The sequence below is a fragment of the Natrix helvetica genome (genome assembly GCF_964273705.1).
Source record: "Natrix helvetica genome assembly, chromosome: 5".
NCBI classification, from domain to species: Eukaryota; Metazoa; Chordata; class Lepidosauria; order Squamata; family Natricidae; genus Natrix; species Natrix helvetica.
The window spans coordinates 48,552,286-48,565,767 of NC_138551.1; the positions used below are offsets into that span (position 1 = coordinate 48,552,286).

Below are 13,482 nucleotides of genomic sequence, written 5' to 3' on the forward strand. Positions count from 1 at the left end.
GCATGTTAGGATTAAGATAGGAAAAATAAATACATATCCCATATGTATTTAGAAGATGCCCAGATTAGAGCATGCTATAAGACAAGCATGAAGATAATGATATACTGGTTATACTGGGGCTGTTATTATTAATTACTTCTGCAGCACAACACATTACTTCTACGCCCCACTGCTTCATCTGAGAACTTTTCCTTAGCCACAAACATTAGGGGAAGCCAGGCATTGCTGTGGTTATAGAAAGAGTTGTCATTATAACCATGAATTGCCCGAGATCCCTTTTCTATCCTCTCCATTTGTTGCTAGTGGATGGTCTGCAGTATGCTAAACAGTAGAACAAAGCTTTGTAAATTAGGGTCTGTAGATGACACAAACTAACATCAGGAGGACAAAGATAAACATTTAGATTGCCCAGCTGTTTCCAGTGATGCTTCAATAATTTATGAAGAAAGATAACCAGAGCAGGATCGGGAGACATGCAAAAATCACAAAAGGGCAGGAAAAAAGAAGGGCTTGTAAAAGAACTGACCTGCGGTTGAAGATTTTTTGTTGGACACTGGCCTCATTCTTCTGTGTCATAGTCACCACATCAGCTGGTACTTCTTCAGTTACAAGTTCAGGATAATCATCCAGTTCCTGCTCTTCATCTACGCCTGCTAAAAATAAAAGCCAAGAGAATGGAATATTTGAATAAAAGGATGGAAACAACTCCCAGATGGGCAAATCTGAAGATCATCACGTTACATCTTATTGCCATGATATGTGTTTTGTTATAGATTCATCTTAATTAACTCATCTTAAAACAAGAGTAATTCTAGATGCTGTATGTTTAGTTATTGTTACTACCTTACCCATAGCTTCTTCTTCATGTATATTATCCTGCTGGTTGCCATATGTGTTGAGCAACTGAGCAAATGATCCACTATTTGCCAGTAAGGTGCTGTAGGAACCACGTTCCATGACCGTTCCAGCCTCTAATACGACAATATCATCAACTTGTGCAAGGAAGCTTAGGTTATGAGTCACTAGGATCCGTGTCTGTAGCACAAATAAGTGTAATAAATTCAAATAGTTTAGCACTCCTAGTCATGCTATCCCGGATTTCGGTCATGTTAAATAAACCAGGGGTCTCCAATCTTGGCAACTTTAAAACTTGTGGACTTCAATTCCCAGAACTCTGGGAGTTGAAGTCCACAAGACTTAAAGTTGCTAAGTTTGGAGACCCCTAAAATAAACAATGATTCTACAAAGCATTCAATGCCCTCAATTTTTTTTCTTTTTTCTTTTTGGACATTTTTAAAAGATTTATAATAAAGTGTATTTATCTTAACAAATTTGATATGAATTTTCATATGAATAAATAAAAAGAAGGGGGGAAGAAAATATGGGAAAAGAACAAAATAAAGCAATATCAAATACCAAAAGGGGGAAGGTATCACATCACATATCCATCACATATCAAACAATACTAAAGCATATCTAAATTAAAGAAAACAAGTGATGATTCTCTATTGTTACAAAGTTTCATAAAATCAATGCCAAAGGAGCATATTTTCTGACTGATAATGTGCCATCGTCATTTTTAACTCCTAGCAATCACATATAGATTTTCTCCATGATGATGAAAAGGAGAAGATATTGCCTTTTCAAAAACAGATAAATTACATATCTCTTGAATTTTAACATCAGAAATAATACTACTTTTCCATTTCTCAAAACAATTCCCTAACCCGATATAACCATGGTTCCTCAAAAATAGAAGATTATTGCCAATGCAGTTCTCAAGATAATTCTTTTCATGATTAGATAAATGTTCTGCCCTTGGTCTCTTTACCCCTCCCCTATATTTTTCAACCATCTGAATTTCAGTATGCAAAATTTCCAAATGTTCTGTGCCCCCCTTAGCATATGCTGTGACCTACTTCTTACATTTTTTACCTGGGGCCTTCTTGAAATAACCTACGGCCCCCAGCTGAGAATTGCTTAGGTTAGGCAATCAAGTCTACTCTTTTCCCAGCCTTTTATTGTAAGGGACAAGAGCCAACCAGGAGAACCTTATGTCATTCATTAGTGATCACTCTTCTTAAGAATCCAACTGAGGAAAATGTTAAAGTTAGGATTAATGGTCTCCCATTTTGAATAGTCTTATTGACTTTTTAAACCAGCTGAAAAAACAAATCTTTCACAAGTCTTTGCACCAAGCCAGTTAAATTATTTTAGGATGGGGATTATTATTAGTCTTGTTATGCCCTCACTGGAGGCCATCTTGATGAGGATGATGAGCTGAAGCCAGGATCATTAGAAAGGGGAGATATGGGGCATCCAAAGACTGAGGAGAACACCATGGGTGATAGGGAAGCAGTTCCGGGAAGGTCAGGGAGTGGGGTAAGTGTTCGACTGGACGAGCAGCTGCCTGTGCAAGCATAAATACAAAAGATAGGAGCAGCAGCTGGTCAATTCTGATGAAAACAGCTGTCATCTCCACATTATCCATGGACAAGGAGAGGCAAATGCTGAGAGGCAAAGCAAAGACGCAGCTTTGCGTCCTAATGAGAAACATCAATCGGGTGGACTTAAGTGGACAGAGGGGGTTGGTTGGTTGTTGGAGACAACCAAACACAATTTGTCATTTTGTGCATGCTCTTGACTTCTTGTACATTGAACTGCTTTACTTCCCATTGACTTCATTGTGCCTTGACTCCTTGAACTCTGTTTTGTTTTCCTTCTGCCTTGAACCTATTGACTTTGCATTGAATTTGCTGTGCCTTGAACTGTGTATGTCTGTGCTGTGCTTTGAAACAGGAGAGTTGGGTGATTTACCTGGCTAATATCCCCCCCTCCCCATGCCTTAGAAACAAAGAGGACTGTGGTTTGTTGGAAAGAGACTTCTGAAGGACTGAACTTGCAGTTGGGACCTGGGGAATGACAAAGGGATTTGACAGTGTGAAATAAATCTGTTGAACCCTGATTGTGTGCCTCTGTGGAATGGGACAGGACAAGTTTCCTATATGGGCTATGTTCTAGTCTATGTTATTATTTTCTTCTAAGAAAGAAATATATGTTAATTTTTATAATAATAACAAATACAAAATATCCACAATCCTCGAAACACAACCTATAATGCAAATTTACCTTATTCTGTAACAATCCTTCTGGCCCAAGCACTTTGTCAAAAATGTGCCGTCCTACATGGGCATCCACAGCTGAGAGGGGATCATCCAATAAGTATATATCCGCATTGCTGTATACAGCTCTAGCCAGGCTAACACGTTGTTTCTGACCTCCACTCAAGTTAATTCCCTATGAAAGAAAGAACACTGAACCTCACTATGATCTATACCAGTGATATTGTTTGCACAAAAGATTAATTCCAGGGTTACTTAAACCAAGGATGATTACACAATACAGCCTAAAGTGTTTGTTTGCTTGCTAATGTAAGGGTTCCAAATAGCATCCTCCCAAAAAATAAAAGTCCGAGGCTACAGTTTCTAAATTCTAATTTATTAGAAGAGCATGTTGGCACATCTGGGAAAACCCGAATCTGAAAGCTTCCAGGTTTTCACCACCCAGTTGAAAGTTCAAGCAGACCCAGCACCCACATGTCCATCCCATGGTCCAATCAGCCATTGCCACTAAGGAAGACTTCTCTCATCCACCTCGGTCCAGGTGCAAGGACAAAACAACCTTGACTCTCTGAGAAAGAATGTTATTATGGCTACATATCTCCCATGCTCCATACAATCCCCCGTCCCAGTTTCTCACATTAGAATATGTTTGAATATGTGGCAGGCTTGAGGCCCACCGTAAAAGATGGCTTCCACGCCTGACAGCTAGGCTTAGATTTTGTTGGCGCAATGAGAGAGATGGAGTTAGCCAGTCATTCAAGAATAGCACTGGTTAGGGTGTGATGAATTTTCCTGATAAATCCGGCAGAAATTAAACTAATTAATATACTGGCTCCCACCACTCTACCTCTCAGTGCTTCCTTGTTTACTGAGCTCAGTGTTGATACCTTTTCTCCAATCTCAGTCTGGTCTCCTCCTGGAAGCAATTGTAGGTCAGGAAGCAACGCACAGGCCTCCAGCACTTGTTGATATCGAGTCTCATCTAGTGGGGACCCAAAAAGGATGTTGTCTTTCAATGTGGCATTTTGTATCCATGCTTGCTGAGGCACGTAGGCCATAGAGCCCTGAAGGAAATGGAAAAATTATACCCAGCTACTTAAGATAGAACTGGAAAGAACTATTGCCTTTTGTCAGCAGTTGGATGAAGGAGGAGTGCAGGGGGAAATAAATGATATTCATTGAACACTTAAGTCTGGCAGAGTCTGTGGCAGAGTAACTTTTTAAAAAAAGCAATCAAGTGAGGGATTGGATTGGATTCCTTCAGACTTCAGACAACTATTCACAGTTTTGAAGGTCCAGCTTTGTAGAAAATTTCTCTACAAGGGAATAAGCTGGCATAGAAACTCTCTGGTAGAACTATCTATTTATTGGGAATGGAGCAGGATGTTTGTTTTATTCTTGTTTTTAAACATAAGTGAGCTTCCAAACAGTGACCTCACTTCAGGATTCTACCAGAGTACTTTATTCTATTTATTACATAGTCCATATTTAATTCAAGAAAAAAAAAGGTTTTTCTTCACCTGAATATTGATGTGTCCCTTGATGTTCTCCATCTCGCCCAACATGGCAGATATCAATGAAGATTTTCCTGATCCCACAGATCCCACTATGGCTACAAGGCTTCCACAAGCAATTTCCAAGGTGATGCTGTAGAGAATGCCGAGGAAACAGATGTGAAGTTAATGCCTAGAGGCAGTTTAAACAATAGTTGTCAGTCCCTAGGCTAAAGAGTGTAGTCTCCAATATGTCTCCATCCTCTTAGAGGATGTGCTAGACATCCTCTAAGAACAAGAGAATGTGTTTGTTTGCTTGCTTATTGCCCAACTCAGTATGTCACTGAAAAAAAAGAACCCCCATTCCACCCACAACCCAACCTGGGACTATATGAGTACTTACTCTTTTACAGTGACATCAGAATCCTGCTCCCAGGCAAAAGAGGCCTCATGGAATTTCACAGCACAGGCTGGAAGAGAAAGAAAAGGAAACATCAACCTTAAGGAGAAAGAACTACTCAGCTTACACCCAGTACACAAACACACTTGTACTTCTGCATATTTTCTCAAAAGCTTTGCCTGTTCTGACCACCCAAGACTGAACCCTAAATGTAAATTACCAGGAATGGAATTATGCGATATAGCTGAAGTGTTCAGGTCTTCACTGCCCAGGTACCGCTCTAGTCGATCAGTAGATACTTTCACCTGTAAAATTTAAAGACATAGTCAGGCATGACAGCTCCAGAGCCACCAGGCAGTCTTCTTGGATGCTTTCCAGAATCTACTTCATAGTTTTCAATATTCCAAGTCAGATTGAGCAACACGAGTCGTAGAGATGACTGAACTTAAATTTGTAATATCTTAACCTCTATACACATTCTAATAAAACCTTTTTGCCAATGGTACAAAATAAATGTGGGAAAGAGATCAGCCTCGTTCTCCCCTGATGTATATATTTCTTGTAAGGCTACTCACTTGCACCATGGAGGACAGTGTCATTGGAAACAAGCCAAGTGGGAAACGCAGGATATTGAAGAGTGCTATAGAAGTAAAGGCCTTCTGTGCATCCAAGATGTTGTTCTCATCCACCATCACATAGACAGCAAAGGTAACTACAGAGACCTAGGTGAAAGAAGTGGGGGGGGGATTAAAACTGGTTGAATCAGGGTTATTTAGTTTCTAAAGAACGTCTTAAGTCTGGAGAAATGCCCACCAAGGAAAGACTACAAGCTGAAAAGAGATTTAGAATATGAGGGAGATGTGACTTTTTGCACTTTTCCTCCTATATAAACAATTCTGCTTTGTTTGGGTTTTTTTTTTAAATGCACACATTTTTGGTAAGCATTTGTGATGCATACTTTTCCTAGTGTGCACATTATTTGCAAACAAATCTTTCCATAGGAAATGTCCATTCATATACAGTATTTCTATAATGCTATCTGCATAGCATAGTTAAGACTTTTCTGTGATATACTGTACATTGATGCATATGTTGATTTTGGGACCTAGCTTTTAAGCTGTAAATTGCATTGCAGAAATCAGGAAAGTGCACGTATTTAGTATGTTCATATGTTCCGTGTTATCCTATATATTCAATAAATCCGAACTAGCATATTTATTTAAACAACTTAATAAAACAATTTCCCCATCCATCTCTAATTTGTACTAATTCTACACCAGATCAAGCCTTACCAGCAATAAAAACTATAATAGCTTCCTTCTCAAATTCATGCTTAAACATATTGTTAGTTATTAAAATGGTTACTATTAAAATAATGTGGTGTTCTCTAAAACAGCTAAAAATTAATCCTTTGGCAATTACTTGTAATTGTAGTTACGTTTCTGCTTGCACTTCAGACACTTTAGCTAAATCAGCCTTTCTCAATCTGGCTCTCAACTGTCTTGGGTTTTAAACTCATTATTCATAGCTAATATTGGCTTGATAATTTATTTATTTTTATTATCCTGATGGGCCATTCCATTCATGTCTGATTCCAATGCTGATGGGGTTTCCAGAAAGCAACAAATATGGGAAGGTAAATATGGGAATGTTGCTTTATGAGGCAGACATACAGTTAACCTTCAGTCCTTGAGAATTTTTTTTAGTCAGATGGTCATGGATTTGCACTAAGTACTTTTGCAGTGTTCAATCCAAGCTCACAGTGTCATATTTTGTTTTAAACCGATGTTTTAATTGAAGACAGGCAATCTTCATTGTTTTGTCTTGGTTCTAAATCAACAAATCTTTGGCTATCCCTCTTAATTAAATGCCCCTCCCATTCTCTGGATTGTCTTACTAGAAAAGGTGCACAAGTGAAGACGAAGACACCAATTGATTGCAGATGGAAAAAGTGCAGCAGCCCTTTCAGTTCCAAAGCTCGGATCTTTTCAACTTGCTTCTGAAATGAGAGCTCCCAAGCAAAGAACTTCAGGATCTGAAAGATATTCATCAACAGAAAAGAACGTATGTAGATCAGAGTTGACTCATGGAGTCCTTGGTGCTCTCCGAGACTGGTTATTTTCTGGCAGATGTTTCATTATCTAACTAGGTAATATCATCAGTGCTAGTGATTGTGGGGGAAATGGAGGAAATCATATCTCCACTAACACTGGCAGTGCAAGCTATTGTATATAGCAAACAAACCCCACACTTACTAGCACTGATGATGTTATCTAGTTGGGTAAGAAATGTCAATCAACTAGATCAAACAAACAACCTCAGAAAGCATAAAAAACTCCAGATACTCATCAAATATGGGGCTCACATACTGAGGTCTCCAACAATTCAAAATAAAAGCTTCATTCAACTCTGCTTCCATTTTTAAGGTGGTCAACACCCAGCCCATTGGACTAATATGTACACTGATAACACTCCAAGAAAACATATTCACTGTCACATATTTGTTTCCGGATGGCATCTAAGAGGGACTTCAGGTATATCACAGCTGCCATATAACTTGTCTAGTTAAACTGAGACATACAGTTCACAAATCTTAAGACATCCTTAAGTACTCTAATGCAAATTAGTAGTGCAGTTTTCTGCTATTTTAGACAGAACACACACAATGAGTTGTTTAGTCCTTGAAACAGATTTTGAATATTTTCAAATTTCTCAATAACCCAATCCTAAAATTCCCACCCCACCCACTACAGCCTCAGATCACCTCACCCAAATATACAAAGAAAAGCCCCTCTGATCCCTTCAAGGGTTGTTCATTCTGATTTATACTATGACTGGAAAAATCTACAACTTTGGCTTACTATAGCTTCAGGCTTTTTTTTTCTTTGTCTCTCTCCACGTTTGCCTTTGGCCCTATCCAGTGATGTTTATAGACCAGAGTACAAGAGAGGAAATATGTATCCTAACAGGAAAAAGAATTCTACTTTAAACCCTAGTCTGACCAATGCAAGGTATAGCAATAAAGCCCCACTGTTGGCAATCAGCTTATTTATTGCTCACCTTGATGCCATTAAGAATTTCATTCATGATTTTCATGCGTTCATCCTTGTGCTCCATATTTTTCACCTGATAGAGTAAATGAAGTACATATCAGAGCTGAGAACAGAAACATATAAAATATTAGATGTTTATGAGTACACCTTAACTGGTTGATTGGTTTTGTTTTGCCTTAGACTAACAATTCTGAAATGCTTTGAGCCAATCAGTCCTCTCAAATCAATAAATAAACAAAACCACCCAGACTCTGTTATTTACTCAAGCATCTCAGCAGCAGCAGTCCCAAACAAAATCCTTCACTTACAAACAAGCAACTACAAATGCCCCATTACCCCCAGAGTAGACTCACATTACCACCAGTTTAAGAACCAACGTCTTAGATAATCAACAGTTATCTGCTGTTTCTGAAAGGAAAATGAGGGACTGCAGTTTTGTCCTACTGAGCATGTTGTAGCAATGGTGAAAACGGGTGTATCCTGGGTGAAAATGATGCTAATAATAGCGTTGAGGATTATCAAGTAAAAATTGTTTTATTATCATGAGGTAATAAAAATGAAAGTGCAGGCCACATTTGGTCTAGAATCCCTGAAATGGAAGAGACCATCCAGAACAGTGAGTTAACTCTTCTGCTCAGAGCAAAATCCATATTAAACCACCCCAGATAAAATGGGGACAATGAATGGAGATAGACCTGATTAAGAGGTTGAATAAGTTGCTGCCCTGGAGGATGGAGGTGGGGGTGGGTGGGGTTATGGGTTTTTCTTATATGGCAGATTTTTTTCAATGTTGTAAGCCATCCAAAGTTACCTATATATGAGTTGTCACTGTATAAACTTGTTAAATAAATAAATAAATAACTCTTCTCCTCAGTGACGTGCGGTGAGGTTTATGGCTGGTGAGGCTGGTGACGTCATCAGGAAGGCAGAGAATTCTTAACAAGGTGCCAGCCACAACTCGGTTTCCAGGGTCCTTTCGCTAGCGAGCTGGCAGGGAAACGGTAGCTGACGGTCTGAAAAGCCCGTCGCACTTTCTGCTTTCGCGAGCAACTTCCCGTAAACCTGCCATTGCTCAGTGCGAGGAAGGGAGCCGCTAGCGCATGTGCATTCGCCCTGGAACATGAGCTCCGGCATCAGAGCCCGACAGAAGGCGGAGAATGGGACCACATGTGCAGGAAGGAGGCTGAGGGTAGAGGAGCCTCCTGCACCCCCCTCTGTCCTGCCAACGTGGTCCCATTCCCTGCCTTCCTGAGTCAACATGGACCGCGGCTTGTGCATTCCCATTCCCCGAGGCTCCTCAGCGCCTTTTCCCTTTTCCCTTTTTTTTTCATGATGGGAACGGTGAGGCTCTGCCTCCCCTGCCTCACCTGACCGCACGTCCCTGCTTCTCCTCTTATCAGCATGGGCTGCCAGATTCGCTATTTATTTATTTATTTTCCTTCTGTGTAACCAGCTACTTATCTCCAGATGGAAAGCCAAGGAACAGGTAAGCATCTTCATTTACTGATCTTCCATCAGACTAGCATTGTTTTTTGAGTCAGAAAGCTGACTAAGCTAAGTGCAAGGGTAAAAAGGAAGAACTTCCTCGAGAGGCATTTCTCAAATGGGCCCTTGGTGAAACGTGGGCCTTCAAGCAAATTCCAATTATGCTGGACCCATCATGACAGTATCGGGGGGGGGAAAACATGTACTTACTTGAATATTCCTGGACTTATACACCAGCACAGCATTTAAAGGGATAAGTAGCACCATCACAGCAATCCCAGCAAGCACTGAGGGTCCCAGCTCAGTCCACAGAAAGACAAGAGATACAATAATCTGCAGTGGAGAGGACCACAGCTGATGCATATAAAGTGTGAAATCCATGAAACGCTGGGCATCTACTGACATCAGATTCACTGTCTCGCCCACTGTTGATTCTCTCCGTGTAACATTGGAGACTGTAAGTGCCTGCGAACAGAATCGATTTTGAGGTTTTGAAACAGAATATTGTTCAAATGCATTAATCTGCATCCTGATGCTCTTTAAATTGCTTTGATCAAAACCCCAATTTTCCTTAACCAAACAAGTCACTGGCCAGGAGAGCTAGGAATGAAGAGATTGAACCATAAAATATTTGAAGGTTACAAGGTTGGGGAAGACCATTTTAATATATTAGTTAGGAGCAACACACACATACACACACACAGTGTGTGTGTGTGTGTGTGTGTGCGTATGTGCGTGCGTGCGTGCGTGCCAGGATATTATGTATGTATGTATGTATGTATGTATGTATGTATGTATGTATGTATGTATTGGGAACTAACCTAAAAATATGAGTTCCAGGTGTAGTGATAAAAGAAAAGACAGACACCGCGCTCTCCGGAATTTAAAATATATTATCCACTTTGCTTTCGTTAGCCTCTGCTAACATCATCAGAGTGCAAAAACTATCATTGAAGAGATAGTTGCCTTTATACATCATTGATCAATTTGGCCATTGCGTGCGTGATAGGCCCATCCACCCGCCTCCCACCTGTAATTAGCTCTGTCATTTTTACTTCAGACATGTTAATCGATGGAGGCTTAGCTCCTGTTCCTTCCTCCCCTTTCAAACACAGCTTGGGCTGCTCATCCCCAGGGAATGACGCTGAGCTGTCCGATGTTGCTTTAATGGCATTCTCTCCAGCTCCCTCCCACACCTCTTTTTACACTCTGACGATGTTAGCAAAAGCTAACGAAAGCTAAGTGGTTAATATATTTTAAGTTCTGTATGTCTGTATGAGTGTGTGTGTGTGTGTGTGTGTGTATGGATATGGATACGGATATGGATAAATCAATACAAAGATCCAGAAGCATCAGATCTACAGCAATGCTTAACAAACCCAACTTTTATGCACAGACCCTATAAGAAAGCATCAAATTAGCACAGATTAACCAGCATTAGGAAAACCACCCACTACCACCAATTCAAGAGCTAACTGACCTTTTTGTAGATGGCAGCCACAAGGCAAGTACGTAAACTCATTCCAACTTCAAAACAGAGCTGGAAATACTGCTGTAGGCAGAGAGACTGCACCAACGCAGTCACAAAGAGCAGCACTGCGAACACAAAGCCCTGCCAAAGGTAGGCCTTTGGATCAGACACAAAGTTGATTATCATCCTATAAGAAAAGATAACCTGTACATCACCCCAAATGCCATATAGACTTTTAGAGACTATATATCAAGAATACTTCCTGCTGACTCTATCTATACCAGCTTTGTCTCTCATGGAGTCCTCAATCAGGTTTGTGCAATGAATATTCCACGTAAAACTGCACCCAGGAATATTTGGGATTAAATGGCCCACAAGACTCCATCATCTGTGGTTCTACACTATGCAATTCAGAAATAAGCTTCATTAAGCTCAGAGGAACCTCTTTGCAAATGAACTAATATAGTGTAAAGATTAAGCTATTAATGCTGAGAATCACATTGGAGCCAGATTAATTTCTTCTGGGAATATGGTCTTGGGTAATAAAGTAGACCAAACTTTTACAGTGACTGAGACCATACCCTCAGGTCGGTGGGCGAGTGAGTCACACTGGCAGGGGTCACAAGGAGCCCTGTAATTTTTTTTATTTAAGGTTTTTTTTTAATGAACAAAAACAGTGAAAAACAAAACAAAAAAACCATCTTTCATTGCAAATTGTAGAAAGTGTGACGGTTGGTTACAAAAACTTCCTTGTATCCCTTCCACCGTCATCACCTATAATTCATAACGAATCACATATTTTTAAATCAAGTATGCAGTATTTATATACATTGCTTTCATCATACCTCAGCCTTCATTTGACTGTAATTGTTTTTACATCCTTTTATATGAAATATTCCAATTTAAAGCAAAACCACATAATGGCATTCCATTAACTCCTCCCAACATCCTACAATAAAATTGCATCTTTATAACATGTTCTAAATAAAAAATTGATTATGTTTAATTTCTAAACTTCCTTTCATAGTCTCCATTTGCAATTTATATAGAATTTCCTCTTAACAAACCAATACATATATATGCATTATTATCATTATCAATCATTTATTTAACTATAACCATTATCACTTCATTTTATACATAATACTCTAAATTTAACTAAATTTTACTTAATGTTTATTATCAGCTTTCATTACATCAACCTGTGTCTTTCCAGTAATAGTGCAGTCTTATGTCTTTTGCCATATGTAGCATTAGCATTCTGATTAATTTCTTGGTAAGTCTGATATAGACTTCTCTTCGCAAGTTATTGTTCATTTCATTTCTTATATAAACTCGAAACCCTCCATTTGCTTCTTCAATCAGCTTATCTTTAGTTAGTGCTTCTGATAAAGTTTCTCTCCTTACTTCCATCAATTTTTCTCTCTTTTCTTCTTCTGTACTTTGAAGTCTGGGATAGAGTTCCAGTCCATCTATCTCCCCTTTCCATATTCCACTCTTTTCATTTCCAGCCAGGCTCAACTTACTATCAATATCAACAGTTTTCTTGTTTCTTTGATTATTTTTCCCTTCAATTTTTAGAACTCTGTCCTCCACTTTTTCCATTTGATAAACATCCTCAATTTTTCCATCAAATTTTACTGTGCTGCGTTCTATATTCTCCAATCTCTTCTCAATTTTTTCTGTTACTGCTAAGATCTTTTGAATTCCAAACATAATCATTTGCAATGTTAAGGTTCTTTTTCTTGTTGTGCCATTTTCCAATTTGTAAACACTGCCATTATAACATTCGAAGCTTTTTGTTAGATTTGAAGCGAGTTCATTTATAATCTTTCAAAGTCAAGGTCTCTCCTCTCTCCACTCCAGCTGTTGAAAGAGCACCCGAAGACCACCTGTATAAACAACCCGTGCTCTTCCCATTATCACTCACAGTAAACAAGCTGAGAGACCTTGAAGTGTAAAACAAATGATCAAAGGAAAGAAGAAAAAAAACAATATTTCCAGCTTCCAGTCTCCAAGTGGCAGTGTTACTTCCTTTCCATCTATTGTTACAGACCTCTTTGTATTCCTTTTAATATCTTCTTTATAATCCAAACTTACAGAGAAAAGAAAAAAAAACTTCTTAAATGGAGAAAAAAAACCATCCAGTCCAGCATTGTAAAAATAAAGGAAAACATTCTTAATCCATTGGTATATAAAAAGAAATAAAAAGTAGAAGAAGAAAAACTAATCCATTCAATTTAAAAAATAGGAAATATTTGCAAAAGTTCCATCCATGAAAAAAGATTTTAAAAAACAAGGATAGCACCCTGTATAACATAGCTTAATTTTGCCGCTTACTTTCTTCTGTTTTCAAATTTAATTTAACTTTAATTTTTTCGGGTAATCTCTTGTCTAATAATAAAATTTCCTCATCAAACGGCACACTTTCTCTTTCCGTTTTCCTCCCATTCCGGAG

The 13,482-nt window shown here is 38.9% G+C and overlaps 1 protein-coding gene across 1 annotated transcript in view; it reads right to left on the reverse strand.

The window, feature by feature from the left end:
* ABCC2 (ATP binding cassette subfamily C member 2) overlaps nucleotides 1–13,482 on the reverse strand; it is a 41,512-nt gene that overhangs the window by 14,676 nt on the left and 13,354 nt on the right. The window contains exons 9-20 of the mRNA XM_081955149.1: nucleotides 11,034–11,211; nucleotides 9,764–10,018; nucleotides 8,076–8,141; nucleotides 6,913–7,050; nucleotides 5,591–5,737; nucleotides 5,236–5,320; nucleotides 5,019–5,085; nucleotides 4,643–4,769; nucleotides 4,010–4,186; nucleotides 3,130–3,297; nucleotides 849–1,035; nucleotides 527–653 (exon numbers count right to left, since the gene is read on the reverse strand). Coding sequence (XP_081811275.1) covers nucleotides 527–653; nucleotides 849–1,035; nucleotides 3,130–3,297; nucleotides 4,010–4,186; nucleotides 4,643–4,769; nucleotides 5,019–5,085; nucleotides 5,236–5,320; nucleotides 5,591–5,737; nucleotides 6,913–7,050; nucleotides 8,076–8,141; nucleotides 9,764–10,018; nucleotides 11,034–11,211 — 1,722 coding nt within the window. The remainder of the gene's footprint in view (nucleotides 1–526; nucleotides 654–848; nucleotides 1,036–3,129; nucleotides 3,298–4,009; nucleotides 4,187–4,642; nucleotides 4,770–5,018; nucleotides 5,086–5,235; nucleotides 5,321–5,590; nucleotides 5,738–6,912; nucleotides 7,051–8,075; nucleotides 8,142–9,763; nucleotides 10,019–11,033; nucleotides 11,212–13,482) is intronic.